At 49.5% G+C, this 21,068-nt stretch overlaps 1 protein-coding gene across 1 annotated transcript in view; it reads right to left on the bottom strand.

Annotated features, from left to right (window-relative positions):
• NIN (ninein) overlaps positions 1-21,068 on the bottom strand; it is a 65,656-nt gene that overhangs the window by 21,549 nt on the left and 23,039 nt on the right. Inside the window, exons 5-22 of the mRNA XM_066552582.1 lie at positions 20,361-20,400; positions 18,891-19,078; positions 17,720-17,866; positions 16,665-16,832; positions 14,915-15,051; positions 13,743-13,883; positions 12,688-12,862; positions 12,034-12,144; positions 11,169-11,258; positions 9,369-9,522; positions 8,920-9,041; positions 8,143-8,669; positions 4,151-4,276; positions 3,278-3,347; positions 2,427-2,642; positions 2,015-2,128; positions 749-871; positions 104-217 (exon numbers count right to left, since the gene is read on the bottom strand). Of these exons, the coding sequence (XP_066408679.1) occupies positions 104-217; positions 749-871; positions 2,015-2,128; positions 2,427-2,642; positions 3,278-3,347; positions 4,151-4,276; positions 8,143-8,669; positions 8,920-9,041; positions 9,369-9,522; positions 11,169-11,258; positions 12,034-12,144; positions 12,688-12,862; positions 13,743-13,883; positions 14,915-15,051; positions 16,665-16,832; positions 17,720-17,866; positions 18,891-19,078; positions 20,361-20,400 (2,763 nt within the window). The remainder of the gene's footprint in view (positions 1-103; positions 218-748; positions 872-2,014; positions 2,129-2,426; positions 2,643-3,277; positions 3,348-4,150; positions 4,277-8,142; positions 8,670-8,919; positions 9,042-9,368; positions 9,523-11,168; positions 11,259-12,033; positions 12,145-12,687; positions 12,863-13,742; positions 13,884-14,914; positions 15,052-16,664; positions 16,833-17,719; positions 17,867-18,890; positions 19,079-20,360; positions 20,401-21,068) is intronic.

The following is a 21,068-nucleotide window of genomic DNA, read 5'->3' as shown; positions in this document are numbered from 1 at the left end:
CTCAGCTGCATGGCATCAGGAGGGGCCTTGCAGGAGCAAAAGCACTACAGGAGATGATCAAAGTGCTTTCATCAGGGCTAGACCATAAATCAGTGTTTCATACCTTGTCCTGGGAGAGGCTGAGCTGTGCTTTCAGTGCCTGACTCTGCTGCTCCCAGGATTTCTGCTCCTGCTTCAAGCTGCCCATTGCACTCTCCAGGCAGCTGACCCGAGCTACCTGCAATGACATTACACCAGGAATCCTCACTCAGGAATTTGCTTTCTGACTCCATTTCACTTCAAGGGTTACCCCAGAGGGAGTTAAAGCTAAGGAAGGAAGGAAAATGCAGGAAAGCAAAAAGCCCCTCAGCTCCCTGAATTTCCACACAATGGGATTATTATTTGCAGTGTGCAGAGTGCTCTGCTCCAGTTCAGAGTTACAGTAGGTTAGAGATGCAATAAAAGCCCAAGAACACTGTCTCCCTTGTCCTGCTGCAGGATTTACATCCAGGCCTCTCTTCCTTGCAATGTTTGGAATTTTCTACATAATCAAATTACAGCAAAGCTGTGCTCCAGAACTGAAGCTTTCCTCTCTAAGACCAGCTAGGGAAAAAACAATCCAGGAGGTGGCAACAAAGCCTTTATCTGGCTCGAGGGTGAGGGAAAAAGCATCCAGAGAAGTTATCATAACCATAGGTTATGGTGATACAGATATAGGAATTTTAACAGCCTTTTACAGCACACAGTGGTGAGGATTTTCCTTTCTTACCTTTTCAATGCATCTGTTCAGTTCCTCACTCAGGGCTTCTTTCTCCTTCTGCAGCTTTTCATTTTTAGTGATCAAACTTGCAACTTCATTTTGAAGGTCAGCAAGATCAGGGCATCTGGGCAGCTGTGGGAAACAAACCCCTCAGAGCTGCACTTTTGTGCTGTCACTGATTTTAGCAGGAAAATCAGGGGATGCCCAAATGGTTTGGGATGGAAGGGACCTTTAAAGGCCATAAGCAGGGACACCTTCCACTATCCCAGGTTGCTCCAAGGTGTCCTTGGACACTTCCAGGCCCTCCCCACCCTCACAGGGAAGGATTTTTCCATAATATCCCATAGAAATCACCAAACACAGAGAGGGAAAACCACTGCACTGCTGAGTTCCAATCCTTGTCCCAAGTGCCCCAGTGCTTTATCCCTGCCCTTCCTCATTCCACCTCTGTAATTACACTCCAGCCACAATCCCCTCCTTTCTCAATAGGCCTCAGCTGCTTTTGCTTTTTAAGACCATTATCTACCCTGAGCACTGAGTGTTTTACACTGTGCAGAAAATGACTTTGTGGAGCCCTAATCAGGGAACTGCCTCATTTGAAGCCTTCATTATCTGTGTTTATTAGCATTCATTTACAGCCAATTGAACTGTGCTTGTACAGGAGATAACTGAGCTCTCCAGGAAATTATCCTCAGACCTTGTGAGACTCCCAGATCTCCCAAATCTCCTGTTTAGCAACAGGAATTCTCCCTGACAGGACATGCTGGAAGAGCTCACTCCTTAAATGGAGCTAAAATGGGTTATATCTCCAGTTAAACCAGGGAAATGTCCTCCTGTGCATCCCATTTTCCCTATCTATCCCTTAATTACAGCTTTAAATCTCTATCTTGACCAAAGCTTCTCTTTGTAAATCCACCACTCCCAAAATCTTTTGGCAAAATCGAAGTGAACCCAACCTTATTTGAAGAATTGTGTGTTGCACCTGGAAACTCTTTCAAGAGGAGATACATTCCCTTACTTTTATGACCTTTCTTTGAAGAAATCAACTATTTCCACCTCTTAATTTTCATCCATTGGTGCAAATTAATCTGAATGCACTCAAACAGAATCCCAGGAGGGTTTGGGTTGGAAGGGACCTTTAAAGGTCATCAAGTTCCAACCTCTCTGGAATAAACAGACACACCTGCCACTGTCCCAGGCTGCTCCAAGGTGTCCTTGGACACTTCCAGGGATCCAGGAACAGCCACAGCTCCTCTGGGCAAGAGGATGCCATACCTGTTTTGTCTTCTCCAGCTCCTGCTTGAGGATGTGGTTCTCCTGCTCCAGTAGATGAGCTTGGACCTTCATTTTTGACAAATCCATCTCCAAAGATGACACCGTATTTGAGGACTGCAAAAAAAATGAAAGGCTCAGATTTCAATTTAGGAGACTCACAGAGCAAAGTTGAGCTGAGGATGCTGCAGCCACTGGATAGAGCTGAGATGGCACTGGATGAACAACGTGGAAAATGCAGGGAAACATTTGGCATCACCAAGCTGTGTTTTCAAGACACACCTGCACATTTTTCCCTCCTGGCTTTTGGCTGCTGCTGTGTTTAGGGCAGCACTTAGCAAAGCTCAGCTTTGAAATCCCATCCCAGGACAGGGATGCCAATTCCAAAGCCCAACTGTCCCACGAAATGCTGTACCTCGATTTTGGAGCTCTCCAGCTCCTCTTTCAGCAGCAGCCTCTCCTTTTCCCATTCTTCCAGGGTACACTTCCCCTCTTCCCTTTCCTTCTGCTTGAGCACCTGTGCCAGCTGTTGATTGAGATCCTGCACATCTGCTTGGCTTTTGGAGTTCCTCTGGCTGAGTTCTGTATTTTCAGAGTCCAGCTGTTGGTTCCTGGTCTTCAGATCAGCCACCTGAGTGGGGACAGCAGTGATTTTACACCAGGAATGAGATTCTGGGAATTTCCTTTCTCTTAAGGTAATTAAAGATCTGACAAGTCTCACTCTGACAGTGACTCCAAACAAATAATTTGTCATAATTGGCCTTAATTAGAGACCAGTCACATCAGTCACCCAACACTCTGCCATGCTGGTGTGGATTTTGAGGGTCATCCTGATTATTCTGAGCAAGTATTTTCCTGAGCAATACCAAGATGGCATGATGTTAAAGGTAATTAATCCTTTTATTTCATCCATTGTAACAAGCCACCCCTAAAATAAAAGTAGCAGCCACATGGATACAACTGGCAGAACCCCTAGACCAAGCCAGATGGGAAATGAGTAGAGGTTGAATCACAATCTCTATTTCCCATGGGCTACTGCAGAGAATGGCACAAAAACTATAAAACAAAAGATTTAAACTTTGTTTTTCTACAAGAAAACTTTCTAAGTTGACTGTGGAAAGTGCTCTCAAGCCTGTGAGCTGGACAATTACTGCTTTTGTGTTATGAGCAGGTCAAGCAAGCCTCAAATCAATTGCCCAAAGAGGCAATAAGACAGTAATCAAAACATTTAAATTTATAAAGTGCTTGTTTTCTGCTGCCACACACCTGCTTTTTCAGGTTGTCCACCATCTTCTGCACAGCCACTTTCTCCTTTCTCACAGCCTCTATCTTCTGCCTATGGAGAAATGAAAGCTCATTAACACTAAAATCAATTATCAATATACACAGCTGCAAGATTGCACAGGGGGACATCACCTCAAGTTGTGCCAGGAGAGGTTTGAATTGGGTATTAGGAAAGATTTCCTCACTGCCCAGGGCAGTGGTGGAGTCCCCATCCCCGGAGGGATTGAAAATCCCTGTGGCATTTGGGGACACAGGTCAGTGGTGGCCTTGGCAGTGCTGGGTTATGGTTGGACTTGATGATCTTGGAGGTCTTTTCCAACCTTAATGATTCCAAAAATGAGCTGGTTTTTTAAACACCACCAGAAATGGTAATTGTGGATATTTATTTATTTATTGCTCAGCATCCCCGTTCTACATCAGCTGGGCCAGTGCTCAACCTCTCAAGGTGCCCCAAGTGGGTCTTTCCTAGAGGGGAAGAGTAATCCCAGGATCAGGGATGGTTCTGCACTTGCCAAAGACCCAACCACTGGAATAATCTGCCAGAGGAGCCTCTCCCTGCCTTTGCTGAAGCACAAATAATTGCATCAGGTCAGCTCCTAAATCCTCTGTGTGTGTCACCCCAATGCCTACAGCTAAACCTCTGCTGCCTCTGGGGATGGGCAGGACCAGCTGGGGCAGGGAAAAGGATGAGGAATAACCTGACAGCCTGCTGGATTTCCATGAAATAACCCCATTTTGGATCTGTACAGCACCTGAAACACGAGGGAGCTTGGAGAGAAGGGATGAACCCATTGCGGCTGAGCCACAACAACAGCCTGAAGGCATCCCAGGGTGCATTCCCCACGGAATTCTCACCTCATTTCTTCCCTGGATCCATTCAGCTCCCTCAGTTTCAGGCTGGAAGCGCTCCCTTCCTCATTTAACAAAGTGACCTCGTTTTTCAGGACGGCGTTTTCCTCGCGGAGCTTCTCGGCCTCGCACCTGTGGCACAGACAGGAGACAAGTGAGAACAGCTCCTGTGGCACAACTGGAAAGGAAAGAAGTCCCACAAGTCAGAGCTACCTGTAATGCTTCAAAACCAAAGCTACAACTGCCTTGTTTTATGTATAAATGGTGTATTTATATTTTACATGAATTCAGCAGGAGCGCTCCCCAGTTTGTTCAAAAAACCCCAAAATTTTACAACAAACTTAAAAAAAAAAACCCCTGGGCTTTTGGGGCATGTTTTTAAGCAGCTCAAGTGAGTTAAAATCTAAAGTTTCACACTATATTCTACATATCTTTCAGTCCTTAAGCTAGAAGTAACAACTGAACACCACAATGTGCAGATTGCCAGGAGAGTGAGCTGTTTCCCCAACAGGAATTCAGAATTCTGGGAGCAGCACGGTTGGAAAAAGCCTTTTCTGTCCTCAGGAGACTGCACAGAAATAACTTAGCCATGGTGGGACACCTGAAAGAACAATTTCCTGCAGGAAGCTGGTGCTGAACAACAATTAAACCACTTGTAACCACTTTATCCATTAAAAAAAAAAATCCTTGCTGGAATACAGCAGTTAAAAACAAGTAGGTAAAACCTATGATGAATATAATATAATGAATATATGTTTTATAACTGTATTTGCCATATCCCACTCCTGAGGGGTTCCTAACCGGGAAAAAAAGTCCCTATAATTTTCTAATATTAACTTAAATACTGAGAAAAATAGAAGCACTTTTAGCATTTCAAATCACCATAATCCTACGGCATTCACTGAAACACTGAGGCAAAACAGGAGCAATTTTAGCCTTGTGAGCAACATTCAGCTCTAGAAGGGAACAAACTGAGTGAAGTGAATATTAGTAAAAGCTACAAAGCACTCTGGAGGTGTTACCATGGATTTTGGACACGGGAATACAATGGGTTTGTGCTGGAGGACGAGCTACACACGGTGACGGTGACATCCACACACAGGACAGCTGGCAGGTGCTCCAGGCACAGAGAGGAGTAAGTCACACACAGTTACTGATTCCAGTGCTCTTTGTTATCCATGACTAGAGGAGTTAGAGGAGTCCATGGCAGTGTTTGCTACTCAGAGCTAAACCAGAGTTAATCTAGGGTGGTTAAAGGAGCAGCCAGGGCAGCGCTGGGTTAGTGGCTAACGCCGCGTTACGTTACCTCAGCAGGTCAACCTTCTGCTGCAGCTCAGTGCACGTGCTCTGCAAGCCCTGGGTCGCTGCCCTCCTCTCCTCTGGGGGACCCAGAGCTCCCTCCTTCACCTGGGGGCTGGGATCCCTCATTCCTGCTTTTCCCACTTGTGTCACGGTGCTGTCACTTTGGGGGTTCTTGTCCTGCTGGCCCGAGACTGCGGTGGGATGTTCTTCCAGCTTCCCACCTCTCCTGTCACCGGGCACATCCGAGTTTCCCTCAGCATCTTGTTCTTGGACATCCTCCAGTTCTTGAATATCTTCCAATTCTTGAATATCTTCCAATTCTTTACCTTGCACGAGGAATTTGGTGTTCTCATCTTCAAACTTGACGCTTTCCACCTCACTTTCTCTTTGTTCACAGCAAAGCCTCCTCAGCCTGCGCAGGTTGTCTTCCAGCACTCCGTTTTTTTCAATTAACTGCATCACTTCAGCCTTCAGATCCTCATTTTCTACCTGAATTTCTTCTTGCAGGGACAGAAGTTCAGCCTGTGCCATGGATCTGTCTTCCAGCTCCTCCATCCTTTTCCACAGCTGAGCTATGACACTCTTCAGGTCACCGTTTGCTGTCCCAGGAGTGTGATCCTGCAGGAGAGAGTCTTCACTCAGTTCTTCAGCCCTCTCCAGCTCCACCTGCACCTTCAAAGCATCAGAAACAAACCCTTTATTTTTGGGAGCTATTCTGTGATTTAGCAGATGAACCTTCTGCTGTTTGACATTGTTGTGGAGCACTTTTGGCCTGGGAACTTTCTCCAGATCTCTCTTTTTTGACAGCAGAGGCACCCAAGAAAGGTTCTTGTCACCATCCTGGCTGCCATCAGCATCCAGAGCTGCCTGACATCCCTGGATCCAACACTCCTGTGCCTCAGGGTGGCCACCAGCTCTGGCTTTCACACATCCCTCCTCCAGATCCCAATCCACCTCCAACATTTCTTCCAGGTCTGTAGCATCAGCCTCCAGAGGTGGAAGGACACTGAAATCTGCTCCCAGGGCCACATCTTGACAATCACTGGGCAACCCTTCAAAACTGGGCTCCATTTCCTCTGCTTCTGAGGCAGACTGGGAGCAGCTGGGGCTGGGAGGCTGCAGCTCCTGCTCTGCCGCTCGCAGCCGGTGCTGCAGCCTCAGGATCTGGGCGGCCATCCTGACGTTCTCCTTCACTGCCTGCTCGTGCACCTTCTGCAGGTTCTGGAGAACATCCCCATCGTCTCCCAGAGCAGCTGCACCAGGAAGAGCAGCGATCTGGCTCTTGGCTTTTGCATACTCACTCTCCAGGGCCCTGTAATGGCTCTGCAGGGCAGAGAAACTCCATGTTTCCCACTGCAGTTTCTGGATTTTCCCTCGCAGGTCCGAGACTTCCAAACCCATCTCAGCCTTTTCTGTCTCTGCTCTCTCACAAATGTCTCTGTTTAAACTCTCCAGAGCGAGAAGTTTGGAATTGAGCTCTTCTTTCTCTCGCTTGTACTCACTGTCCAGTCTCTCCAGCTTCTCCCTAACCAGTTTCCCATTTTGCTCCACTGTGGATATTTGTTCATCTTTCTCCTTTAGCTCTTTCTCATGGTCATTTTGGAGCTGGTTTATCTTCTCCATCATCTTTTCCTCTTGCTCCTGGGCAGCATTCCTCAGCTCTCTCAGCTCCTTCTCCAGCTGCTCCCTCTCACACACCAGCTTGTTCACTTCTTCCTTGAAACGTTTCTCCAGGAGATCCTTCTCCTGGCTCAGGGCAGAACAAAAAGCCTTCTCACTCGCCAAGCTTTCCTTCAGCTGCTCTTGGGCTTCAGCAGCCTCCTGAGCAATTTCATCCCTTTCAAACTCCCACTGGGATTTCTCCTCTCTCTGCTGCTCAGCAAGTTCCTGCAGCTCTCTCTGGTAACGTCCTTCCAGGCTCTGCAGGGTTTCTTCATATTTATTCACAAGGGTTTGTGTGTCCACAGAAAACTGAGTTTGTGCATGAGATGCTCTTCTGTTATAGTCACTTGCCATTTTTTTCCTAGACATGGTTAACATAAGATATTACTAAACTACCTCAGAGATTCAACTGGCTTTTTTAGGCTGAATAAAACAAGTTGGAAATTTACTTTTTTTTCTTTTTTTTTTTTAATCCACTGACTATTGGATGGGTGTTTCTGGGAGCTGGAAGTTAAATTCGAGGCAATTTGGTGAAACTCCAAAAAGAAAAGCTGCCTTGGAAAAGTGCAACAACTCATGAAATGTCCTCAGAAAAGGTTTCATGTGCAATTTGTGCCCTTCAGCTCCTGTGCTCAGATTTTGGGGGGGGCAAATGCTCTCACCCCCCTCACCCCAGGGTGGCCTCAGTTTCTTTTGACACTCCATATTGGCTACAAAAGCACTTCCCTGCCACCCCTTTCCCTCTTCAGCAAAGAACTCTGACAACCCAGAGCTTACTGAGTTTTAAAGGGATTTGTGGAGCACAGGGATCCTGAACAGAGCTCGAGTTAATCACTCCTGGTTATGCTTTAACACAATCGCTGCCTCTGGGTGAGCTAAAAATGAACCTCAAGATCTGCTTGAGAAAGGCCAGAAGAGGAAAAAAAGCCCAGGAGAGCAGCCCAGAGCTGTGGGACAGAGCAGGACGCTGGAATTCCCCAGCAGGGAGGTGTTTCAGCAGGCTCCAGCGCTGTCCCCACCAGGGTGACACTCACCTTTCCTCCTCCAGCTCCTGCCGGTGCTTCCTCAGCAGCTCCTCCTGGAGCTCCTCCTTCTCCAGGGCGTGCAGCTCCGCCAGCCTCTTCAGCTGCTCCTGGAAGCCCTGCTCCAGCTCCCCCTTCTCCTCCTGCAGGCTCTGCACCACAGCTCTCATCTTCTCTTCCACCCAGGCACTCTTCTGGATCAGCTCCTCCCGTTCCTGCCTGGACTTCTCCTTCAGCTGCTCCACTCTGGCCCTGACATCATCTTCATGCTCCTGCCTCAGCAGTTCCTGCAGATTGGCTTTCTGCTCATCAAAATGCAGCTGTAATTTGTTTTTCTCCTCGTTGTGTTTGCAGTTGAGCTTCTCCTGCTGCTCTCTGAGCGCTGCTGCCTCTCCCTGCAGCTCTGCTATTTGATTTTTGAGGCCAGTGATCTCCTTTTCCATGGCATTCATCTCCTCAGCACACTTCTGCCTCAGATCCTCTTGCTCCTTTTCCCAGTGGGCTTTTGTCTCATCCAGCTGCTTTTCATAATGGCTCACCTGCAGGAGGGAAAATGGGATGGGTTTGTTCATTTTCCACTGAAAATTCTACAGGGATGTTTTCATCAGTATTTCCATCTAGTTTTGTATATTCACTCTACTGATATTTAGATTTACACTCCAGCATCCCACATTAATTTCCCTGGAAAGAATAAATCAGAGCTCAGCTTTATTTCTTCCTGGGATCATAGAATCCCAAATTGGTTTGGGTGGGAAGGGACCTGCAAGACCATCTCATTCCAACACTTACTGTGTCTTCAAGCTCCTGTTTGAGGTGATGCAGGTCCCTGTGGTGCTGCTCCTTCATCTGCTCAATGGCCATTTCTGCCTCTATGCTCATATTTAATGGGTTGCAGTCTTCTGAACCGAGCCCTTCAGAAAAAATAATCAAGTAATAATTTATATAACTATAAAAACATGAATTATGCAATACATAAATATATATAATTCTCAACAGAATTACTCCCTCAATTCAAATTTGTTTGGCAGCTCTCAAACTCCCATCACAAACACAGCCAAGGAACTGCAAACTTCAATTTCAGCTTTAAATTTGGTTCAGCAGTCACAGTCTAGATTAACACTAAACACCAAATTAGAGTTGGTGACCAATTCTCACAGGGAAGCTTTTCTCAGAATGACCTCTAAGATGTTACAAACACCTGCAGCCCAGATCCCAGTGCCACAGGAGGGATATTTCACCTTGGTCAGGCTCAATCCCACTGGTGCCATGGCTCTTCATGTCAGTGTCAAACTCCTCTGACAAGGAATTTCTCAGGGCAGGCCTGAGCACTTTGCCCTGGGCACGGAACTCCTGCAGCTCCGAGTGCAGCTCATCAATCTGGTCCTGCAGCTCCTGAGAGGGAGGAAAACAAAAAAAAAGCTGAGTGAAAAGGAGCCAAGGCTGCTGAGCACCCACCCAGTCCCACCACAGGACGTTTGGGTGGGAATTACAGCAGAGTAAGAATACTCTGTAAGAATACTAAGAATAGAAAAGTATTCTATTCTTAATAGAATAAGGCTATGTGTCAATAAACACAGAGCCACAGCCAAAAAAGGGGGAATGGCTTCCCACTGCCAGGGGGCAGGGATGGATGGGAGATTGGGAAGGAATTCCTGACTCTGAGGGTGGGGAGGGGCTGGAATGGAATTCTCAGAGCAGCTGTGGCTGCCCCTGGATCCCTGGAATGTCCCAGGCCAGGCTGGACAGGGCTTGGAGCAGCCTGGGACAGTGGAAGGTGTCCCTGCCCATGGCCAGAGGTGGAACAAGATGGTTTTTAGGGTCCCTTCCAACCTGCACCATTCTGGGATTCTCTGATGATTCTACAAGCCCAAACTCTCAAAGGTGAAGGTGTAACAGGAGCTGCAGGAGCCTTCCCTTTATTCCTTCTTCCTGTGACCTTTTATTAAAAAGCAGCTTTAGTAACATTTCCAAACAGTTGGGAAATGCCTCCTCAAACACCAGCTACTTGAAAAAAATCAAATCAGAAGCAAAAGATCAAATTAGGAAGGAGATCCCCTCATTATTGAATTTACCATCTGGTCCTTCCTCCTGCCTGCCAGAGGAACATCCCGAGGGTTTGTGCCAAGGGCTGTGCACTCCACTCCAGGAACAGCAGTTATTGAGGAAAACAACTCCCTGAATGTGCAAACACACAATCCTGCAGCTCTGAAAGGCCCAGGAAGTGAACCTTGAGTACTGACTTATTTCTGCCACCCTCAAAAAGAGAAAAATCAGCTGCGTATTGAGAAGAACCGATTCAACTCCTATTTCTAGTCAATCTTTGCTTTTAAACTGCAGCTTCCTAAGAGACCTGCTGTGCTGCTTTCCAATCCAACAGCAAAGGCAGCCCTTTATTGAATGGAAAGGACCCTGCAGAACAGATCACAGAATTACAGAATTATTTGGGTTGGAAGGGATTCCAAAGCTCATCCCATTCCACTGCCTGCCATGGCAGGGACACCTCCCACTGTCCCAGGCTGCTCCAAGCCTCATCCAACCCAGCCTTGGACACTGCCAGGGATCCAGGGACAGCCACAGCTGCTCTGGGCAACAGATGAGCTGGTTCCTCTGCAGATATCAGAAAGCAGATGTGTAAATACAAAACCTGCAAGCTCACCTTAAAGTCTTTTAAGTACACAAGACGGACGAGAAAGCAAACTTTCTGTTCTCAGGTTTATTTTAAAAGAAATATTTCTGGTCTGACAACCAGCAAAATGTGGATGTGTTTTATTTCTCCTCAAAGTTCCTGCAACTCTGAATTCACAGGGCCCCATGGACCCTGGGGGCAGCTCACCCTCTCAGCTCAGCCACTGGGAAGAGATTTCCAACCTGCCTCGTGCTGCTGCTTGCAGTGAGGATGTGGCACTTGGGGACATGCTCAGGGCACAGCTTGGCAGTGCTGGGGGAATGCTTGGACTCCACCTGAGAGGGATTTTCCAGCCTAAATGGTTCTGTGATGTTGCTGGTGGACACAGGAGCCAGGTCTCAGCTGCACTTACCCTGCACTGCTGCTCGTACTCGCTCCTCATCTGGGCCAGCCTCTCCTCCTGCAGGAAAAACTCTGCACTGGTGGGATCCAGGTCACCAAACTGGAACACAGGAGTGGAACATCCAGTTATCCACCCACCCACCCTGCAGCCCTGCTCAGGACAGCATGGATGCCATCCCAAGCAGTCCTGCAGCCTGCACTCCCCTCTCTCTCCGCTCTGGATTTTTATTTTAAATAAAGAAAGTCCACTTTCCTCCTAGCAGGGAATGAGTAACTTCCCAAAAAAACCTGCCTGCAATCTAGCACAGCTCTCATGCTCATTCTGATTCCAGATCACAGCTTTCTACCTTAGCATATGCACATCTCAGTGTGGTAAATAATCCCAAGCTTTCAAGAAGGCTGGAAATCCCAATATATGAACCTTAGGCTATGGCTGCACAAACTTAAATAACTTTGGAGAAGCTGATATTCTTAAAGTTTAATGTAATACAGCCGTGAACAGCTGTTCAACCTCGATTTTCACCTAATTCCAGCAGTGATGCCATGTAAAACCTCACTGCTCCTGGAAAGGACCTGCAAGTTGGGCCCATCCAAAACTCTGTGCTGGGAAAAAAAAAAAAAAAATCCCTGCAGATCTTCAGGATGATTGCTTCATGTTAAGGCTCCGTGGTTTAATTGGAATAAAATTACAGCTAAGGTGGAATATCTGTATTTTCCTTAGCTGGGAGGAAGCCCATGTCACCAAGGCAGGCTGTGCCTGGATAATCTGGATAGAGACCCCCAAAGCCTCTGGCTATCAGCTGAACTGGCAGCTGCAATGTAGCAACTTAAAAATGATTTAATTCTGAAACCCCACTGGGAAGAGGGGGATTTACCTTCTCAGCCAGGACATTTTCCAAGTTCCTCTGCAGTTTGCTTGCCAGACTTTCACACTGAGCCAGTTTCTCTCCTGTTTCCAAGAGCTCGTTTTCCAGGCGGCTGTTTTCCTGCAGCAAACAAAAAACCCCACAGCAGATCAGCACTTGGAGGAGGAAAAATCAGCATAATAAGGGTAACTCCCAATCCAGCCTGACACTATTCCAAGCTTCAGGTGATGACAGGAATTAGGAATTATTTTCATCCACACACAACCCACTCCTGCCACAGCAAGTGTGAACACTGGACTTTTGAGAAATTATCAAAAGGCTTAACAGCAAGTTCGCTTTGCATGGTTTGGTTGTTTTTAAAAGAGGATTTTAAACTTGATCAAGATGTTTTATCTCCTGGCTTGACAGCTCATCTGAGAGCTGTGCACACACACACACACTCTGCACATGATGGCAGCAGAGATTTGAGATCTCTGGAGGTTAGGAATCCATGGAACAACCCATCAAACACCAATTCTCATGGACATGGCCCTACCTTGCTGCTTCAGTGACTTTTTGGCCAGCTAAACATAGCCCACAGCTCATCCCTTCAGGAGTCATTCCCCCTCTGCCAGGGCACTCCTGATTTTGGGGGAAATCCTGGCTGTGCTCAGTCCCTGTTACCTTCAGGGCCAGGCCCAGGCGGTCCCGGGTGTAATTCTCATCTGTTTTCAGCTTTTCAATCTCCTGCTCCAGCTCCAGCCTCTGTTTGTTGGCCTGCTGCAGGATCTGCTCCCGCTCCCTGCGCAGCTCGTTCTTCAGAGCAGAGATTCTCTCCTTGTACTCCTCATCCAGCTTCCTGCCAGGGGGGACAGGAGCCTGTTAGAGCAAGTGTGGAAAGCCAGGGAATGTTTCTCTGTCTGCTCTGGGGTGCCCCGACCCCCAGGGCAGCTCTGACTTTGACCTTCATTCATGGAGAAAGTTTCCCAGACTTCAAGATAGACTGGAAGCCACAAAAGTGTGAAATAGATTATGGAGAGCAGTGTGAGTGTATCACTGGGTGAGAAATTGAGGTTTTGGGGTTTTTAGTGTGTTGTGGATGGAAGGAAGATGGAGGGCACAGGGTGTCATCCTGGGTGTCTTCTTCATGCTGCTTCTTCCTCCATCTTCATGGGTTTGGGTGGCATTTTGTAATTGGGCAGAAAAGGCTGCACTGGGGGCTCTGTGGGATCAGTTATTGGGTTAAAAGGGGAAATAATCCAGGTGTCAGCTCTTAATTGGATAGTCTAGTCTTAAAAGACCTTGTACCAAGAGATTGTTGGCCATTTTGTGCCTTCTAATGAAAATATGCTGAACTCTCAGCAGTGAGACTGTTTTAGTGATAAGAAATAATAAACACCTGAGTCTGAACATGAACCACTGTCTCAGGTGCCTTCAATCCAGACCCAGAGAAACCCACAACTGGAACCCCACAAGGAAGAGGGTGACAAATATTGCTGGGGGTGGAGCTGGGTGGTCACCAAGCCCCTGCCCAGGATGGAGGGATGGATGGGTGGATGGATGATGGATGGGTGGATGATGGATGGATGGGTGGATGGATGGGTGGATGGATGGGTGGATGATGGGTGGATGATGGGTGGATGATGGGTGGATGATGGGTGGATGATGGGTGGATGATGGGTGGATGATGGGTGGATGATGGGTGGATGATGGGTGGATGGGTGCTGCAGCTGCCCCACCTGAGGTTGTACTCGTTGCGGCGCTCGATGGCGGCGTGGTGATCGTCCACCTCCGAGGCCATCAGGGATTTCAGCTTCTCTGCCTTCTCCAGGTCCGAGCGCAGCTTCTCCTTCTCCCTGGCCACCTGGTCAAACCTCTCCCTGGGCAGAGCAGAGCACAGCCAGCCTGCATTAGGTCAGCCCTCACTGCCTACCCCCAAAAAGGGGATTTGAAACATCAGAGAAGCTTGGAAAGGTCTCCAAGGGTCTCATCAACTGCATTTAGTCACTGGATTTCAACCTCTACCCAAACACCTCTGGACATGTCTTGGTGTCCCCACAGACCCTGAGACCCTCAGCTGTGGTCCAGCCCCCAGATTCAAATCCTGAAATGGTTTGGGCTGGCAGGGACCTTCAAGACCCTCTTGTTCCAGCCTCTGCTATGGCAGGGACACCTCCCACTGTCCCAGGCTGCTCCAAGCCCTGTCCAACCTGGCCTGGGAAACTTCCAGGGATCCAGGGCTCCCCCACCCTAAGCCAGGAATTCCCAATTCCCAATCTCCCATCTCTCCCTGCCCTCGGGCACTGGGAGCCATTCCCTGGCTCCTGTCCCTCCATCCCTTGTCCCCAGTCCCTCTCCAGCTCTCCTGGAGCCCTTTTAGGCCCTGGAAGGGGCTCTGAACTCTCCCTGGAGCCTTCTTTTTCAATACAGAAACCATAAATACAGCAAGTCCAGCACAAAGTCAAACTGTGTTGACTTTCAAAGGAAAACCACTGGGATTTACAGTGGTACAGATTTTGTACCTCACCTCCACATGGCAGAACCTCTGCAAAGCCCCAGATCAGTTTGGATCCAAGGCACTGATAAACTCCACCAGCCTCTGCCCTGAGCTGTGCATTCCTTGGCCATCAATGGCCACTGTGGACAGCAGTGCCCACTCCCAGACTGGGAACTGCCTGCTGCTTCCATTTTTAATTTTTAACCACATTTTTCTGCACCCCTTGGAGGTTTCAGTGTTTTCCCCAGGCAAAACAAGAACGCTGGAAATTTCTGAGCACTCCCCAACAGAGAACTGAGCCTTCCAGTGCCACCCCAGAGCCCCTGGGAGCACCAGCCCCCCTCAGCTGCTCCCTCAGCTCCTGCTTGGCCACCAGGGCAGGGAGCAGCACCTCCAGCCACCCCTGGGACTCACATCAAGTGCCTGATCTCTGTTTTGAAGCTGGCCAGGGCTGCCTGGTGCACCCCGTTCTTGGTGATGAGGAGCTCGTTCTCCAGCGCCAGCGTCAGCTCCGTCAGGTTCACCTTCCCATCCAAGCTGAAGTCCAGAGCCTGTGGAAACAACAAATCCTCCGAGTGGAATGAGCTTCCTGCAGGAGCCTGGAGACATTTCTGCAGGGATTGACAGGGCAGAACGAGCAGGCTCACAAGGGATCTTTGCTGGCTGATGAATCTGTCACAAACGCCCCGAGGGCAATAAACCAGACATCTCTGCCACCTCCCTCCACAGAGCTGCTGCCAGCTGTGGAGATGGGAAATGTCCTGGTTGTGCTGCAAGACCAACAGGAAATTAAGCCCAGGACTGATGAACTGCACTAATTCCCTGCAGGATCTAATGAGACTGGACTCAGCTGCTGCCAGGAGGTGGCTGGGGATGCTCGTGGCAAACAAAACCAGTTCTTGCAACTGAGGCAACACAGGGGCAGCCCTGCAGGGGGGTCTGATGGGAGGATCCCACCTGCCAAAAAGCAAGATATCATCAGCAGCTGCTTGGGATTTTGTACAACGCCAGAATGGTTCGGCTGGAAGGGACATTAAAGGTCATCCAGTTCCACCCCCTGCCATGGGGTAGGATTCTATCCCCCTTCCACCATCCCAGGCTGCTCCAAGCCTTGAAGAAAGGCCTTTTCTTTCCTTGGAAGTGTTCCAAACCCACATGGATGTGGCACTTGGGGATGGGCTTTAGTGTTGAACAAGGGCTGAGCTGACAGCTGGACTTTTCCAACCTAAACCCTGCAGGAGCACAAAGCAAAAAGCACTTGTGGTGGGGCTGGGACACTGGAGAAACCACCCCAGGGACACCAGCACAAAGCAATTTTCCAGTGGAAAGCAACAAAGTGAAGGTGGACACCCAAACCTGGTGAAGGTGGTCCCAGCTTCTCAACCAGTGCAAAGTGATGAGTGGGTTTTAAATCCTGAGCCATGGCAGAGGTTATTCCAGCCTGGCTGCTCTCTACCCACATGGATATTTAAAAGCCAGGAGAATCACACCCATCACTGCTGGAATCCAGTGATGGTCACAGGAAATGATCTTCTGCCACCCACAGCTTCTGATGAGATGGACAGGGATGGATTCATTCAGGTATCTGATTTCATCCCCATCACCCTTTCACTCTCTCTAATGGAACACTGGGGACTGGGCAGGGTGTCAAGTGCTGTCCTCCACCTCAGCACAAGCAATAATTCAGGTCACCCCAGTGCTCAGAGGTTTGCAGGTGCAGCTATTCAGGGAGGAAAAGGAATTAAATTGCTTCCCAACAAATGTAGGTGACCTCTTCAAGCTATGCTGGAAATCACGGTGTATTTTTATCATTAAAAATGATAAAATGGGATGCACCATAAAGGAAATTATTGGAAATTTCCCAGAACTCTTGTTACTAGCACTGGGAATTTTTATAGGATCATAGAATGGTTTGGGTTGGAACAGATCTTAAAGATCACCCAGTTCTACCCCCTGCCATGTGCAGGGACACCTTCCACTGTCCAGGCTGCTCCAAGCCCTGTCCAACTTGGCCTTGAACACTTCCAGGGATGGAACAACCCCAGCTTCTCCGTGGGAAGTTTTAAAAGGGGAAAAAAACAGAGACTTTGGAAAGGAAAAAAAAATAACAAAGGGATAAAAAAAATCCACATAAAACCAGGGGTGAGATGCAGCTGGGGGTTACCTTCAGGATCTCCTGGCTGTTCTCTATGCCCTCCTGGTGCCAGCAGTCCAGGACCCCCTCCACACAGCCATAGCCCATGCCATCATCCAGGCTGGAGAAGAGGGAGAAGCCGATGGTGCTGGGCATGGCCGAGGGGGTGGTCGTGCGCCGGCCGCTCTCGTCGAAGGACTGTGAGAGAGGATGAGGATGAGACGGGGCAAAGGCAGTGCCCACAGGGCTTCACCAATGGAATTTCCCCTAGCACTGCTCCAGAGATTAAGGATTAAGCTCTGTTTTTCCTCACGGCCAAGCAAAACCCGGCGGGAGCGTCGCTGCTGACCTCAAGCAGGCACTCGGGATTTAAAACAAATCCCAGGAGGAGCAGTGTTCCAGAGCTGCCCTCATTGCTCCAGAAGGGTTTCCCAGTGCTCACTTTTGGTTTGGAATGTCACTTTGCCTAAAACAGCTGCAGGGAGCACTTGTAGAGTGGTTTGGGTAGAGCCCTCAGCTTCCAGGCAAAGACAGGGAGCAGATTTCAAACTCTCTCTCAGGAAAAAATGCACAAATTGGAGCGGAGATGTGGGAGCTGCATGTCCCCAGCCTATCCCAGGCAGTGCTTCCCCCTGCACCCAGTTTATACTGGATGCCCCATCCTGGACATGTTCCAGGCCAGGCTGGATGGACTTTGGAGAACCCTGGGATAGTGGAAGGGCATTGGAATGAGCTTTAAGGTCCCTTCCAACACAAACCACCCTGGAACTCTACAAGGCTCTACCACTGCACTCCACAGGTTGCCAGAGCCCTCTCCAAGCCACAGAACTTCAAAGTGGAGCCATGTCCCCTTTCCCATGAGGGTGTTCTGTGTTCTGGCTCCCCCCAAAAGAGTTTTTTCTGAGCGAGAATTTGAAACCTGCTTTTGGAGCAGGGCAGGCAGCAGCTCACTGCCACCACCTCCCGCCTCACAGCTGCCCCTGCAGGGACAAACACCGAGGAAGAGGAGGAGACAGGCTGGGTGGGAATTGTTCAGGAGTTCTCCTGGCTCCTTTTACCCCAGGATTCTCCTCTCACTTTCTCACCTGCATGGAGAGGTGGCGTTTCAGCTGCCGGTACGGAGTGGATGCGGAGGGGGTGAGAGATTTCCCATTTCTAAACAGGCCATAAAAGAAATCCTCTATGCTCATGGTCCCATCTTGCTCCAGGTTATGGAGCACCTCTTCAAGCACCTGCAAGGAGACAGAAATCATGTAAAAGGCCAAAAAAAATCTGGCACAGAGCAAACATTCTATTCCCAAGGCTCCAAAAAGAGCAAAGCAGGAATTACCTGCTACATCAGCCTAACACATTTCCATATTCTCCATGTGGAAAATTGCAGGCACACATACACCATGAAAAAAAAGCTCCTGGTCATCTTGGAGCTGCTGTTTAATGAGGCAGCAAGGAGAAAAACCTCATTTCATTCTGCCCCTGAGCCAGTGTGACCTCAGGAATTCAGCTCGAGGTACTGAGATGCCAAACCCTGAGCAGCTGGAAGTGACCAGGCAAAAAAAACCCTCTAAGACACTGCAAGGTTATCATAAATCTGTTTGATGCCTCAGGGCATGCTGCTTTCTCAAAAGTAGGACTGGAGATGTTCAGATTAGTCCCTCACTCTTTCTTTGTCTACAGTTTATCTTTTCAGGTATTATTTTCTGCCGTAATACCCTGAAAGCATTTCATTGTGGATGCTGCAAAGGAATACCTGCTCAAGAACATGTTTTGTGGAGGAAATTAATACCAACCATGTTATCTTAAGATGCAAAAAAATCTGACTTTTTTAATAAAACTAAATCCTAAGTTGATAAGAACTTTTTTTTTTGTTAAAGATTTCATTTTCTCTGGGCTCTTGCTGCAGGACAGAAACACCCACAGGCCTTCCCAAAGTCAAAAGCAACCACCTATGAATATTTAACCCGTATTTGCTGTCTAGCAAGAAAACTCCTAGGATTAAGGAGACATGTTTGGAATCCAAGCCATGCTTTTAAATTCCAGATCCCTCCGTGACTGCGTGAGGAGCACGCACGCCACGGCTCAGCCTGGCAGGCAGCTGCCTTCTCCTGATGGTTTGGGACCAAAAACCCCACTGAGAACCAGCAGCTGGAGCTGGAAACTCCTTCCCAAGCAGCCAGCTGAGCTTGGGGTGAATCCCAGGAGGGATTTTGGGGCGGACAGCAAAGGCCAGGCAGGGCAGGGCTGGGATGGGTGGCTCACCTCGCCGGCCGCCGCGTGCAGCCCGTGCTGCTCACAGATGGACACCAGCTTCTTCCTGTTCAGGTGGCCATCCCTGGTGATGCCCAGGTGCTCACAGACCTCCTGGAGCTTCTCCTCAATCCAGTCTGGGCTCGGTGAGGTCCCAGGGGAGGCGTTCAGGTCGTCTGGGTTCCAGAAGCGCAGCTGCCCTGGAAGGGGGGAGATTGATCCAGTGTCTGCAGTGAGGAGCAGAACATCTGGGGTTCTGCACCCCACAGAGAACCTGCTGCTGCCCTGGGCACAGCTCCTTCCTGCCTCTGCAGAGCACAAGGGATCGTTTGTCTGGGTCCAGAGCACACTCTGGGGTTCAGGATGTGGATACTGGTCCCAGCAGTACCAGACTCTGCTCAGCATTTCACTCACTTGTGCCACCAGGGGAAGGAGCCTGACGTCCACAGAGCCATGGAATTGCTGAGATTGGGGAAAAAACCTCTAAGACCACGGAGTCCAACTGTTCCCCAGCACAGCCAAGGCCACCACTGACCCATGTCCCCAAGTGCCACAGCCACACAGCTTTTCATCCCTCCCAGGTGCAGACTGAGCAGCAGCTGGGGCTGTGGCCAGAAGCATCTTTGGGAATGTGGATGAGTATGATGGCCAATGTGGGCTGGTGGCCAGCAGAGCTTCCTCAGCTGCTGGCATGGATGGGAAAGGGACCCCTCCCTCCCCTGGGCTGTTATGGGATCAAGGGAGCTGCAAGGCATCTCCTGGGGCTGGAAAAGCAGCTTTAGGAGAAAAAAGTTGGCCCCTTTGGATGGGGAAAGGGTTAGAGAGCAGCTGAAATGTGGAAGAGGTGCTGATGTAATTAAAAGGATGTAGATGCATCCCTCTGTGCCTCCAACAGCTCCATGCCCTTCCTGTCACCCTCCTGATGAAGATGGTAGAACACTTTTTTGATGAAGATGGTAGAACACTGGCACAGGTGAAGGTGCCCAGAGAAATTTCCCATCCCTGGAAGTGCCCAAGGCCAGGTTAGACAGGACTTGGAGCACCCTGGGATAGGGGAAGGTGTCCCTGCCACGGCAGGGGTGGGACTGGATGAGCTTTAAGCTCCCTCCCAAAGCATTCCAGGAATTTACAATTCTGTGACAATTAGGGAACTTTTAACGACTGGTCCCTGCTGACATCTAGTGCCCACCAGGCTCCACTACAGCCAGAGCCCCCCGGGGCAGGATGGGGAGCAGGACAGAGGGCAGGGGGACCAGGAACACCCACAGCAGGATGAAGAGGCCAGGGGGGGCACGGCACAAGATGTGCCCTGCCTCAGCTTTCATCCCCAGCTTGGGGGATGCCCCAGCTGCACCTCCCCAAGCTCTGCAGCAGCCAGGCTGGGTGTTCCACGCACCCAGAGCCCCTCTGATCCCTCTTCAAAGCTGAAAGGAGAACAAGCAATGAGAACAGGCAGACCCAGGTGCTGCTCTCTGCTCTTACCCTCGGCCTCGTACTCCTCGCTGCCTCGCGTCTTCCAGTGCTGGGGAGAAAACAAAAAGCTCCTGAGTTATTGATTGCAAGGCATCCCCTGAATGAAAGAGACTCTGGGATCAGCAGCCAAGGAGCTGCAGGGCTCCAGCAGGGCTGCCAGGCTTTCATCTCCCTGCAGGCTGGGCTGGGGATCCAGGGCTCTTTGATGCTGCCCTGCTCTGTGGTGGGAGAGCCCAGCGGTGCCCAAAGCCCCACAGTGAGCCAGCAGAGGGGACAGAGCAGGGCCTGGCAGGGTGCTGGAAGCAAGGGAGGGGTTTGCTCAGAGGGCAAACCATGCTGCTTTCCTTTGAGGGATTGATGGCTGAGGGGATGGGGATGCAGGAAGATCACAGAGCTGGGTTATCCTTTCCTTCCAGCACTGCATTCTGTCAGCCAAGCCCAACTCAAACCTCCTGCACTGAGCGCAGCTCTGTATCAGGAGAGAGCTATGCTGTCAACAAGAGCTTAACAGAGGGAAAATAAAACCACTCTCTGGTGGTCTTAAACCATCCTGCTCCCTCTGGCATCACCCCATCAGCCCAGGCAGCACCAGGAGCAAAAGCACAGCATTTAAGGTGATTTCCTCATGTACTACATGTTGTCTCACCCCTTGCAGCAGCCCAGGGTATTTACTCCCACAACATGAACTTTGCTTTGGCAGTGGCAGATGTTGCTCCT

This window comes from Molothrus aeneus, chromosome 6 (genome assembly GCF_037042795.1).
Source record: "Molothrus aeneus isolate 106 chromosome 6, BPBGC_Maene_1.0, whole genome shotgun sequence".
Classification (NCBI taxonomy): Eukaryota; Metazoa; Chordata; class Aves; order Passeriformes; family Icteridae; genus Molothrus; species Molothrus aeneus.
The sequence above is the reverse complement of the archived record's forward strand: the minus strand, read 5'-3'. Positions and strand labels throughout refer to the sequence as shown.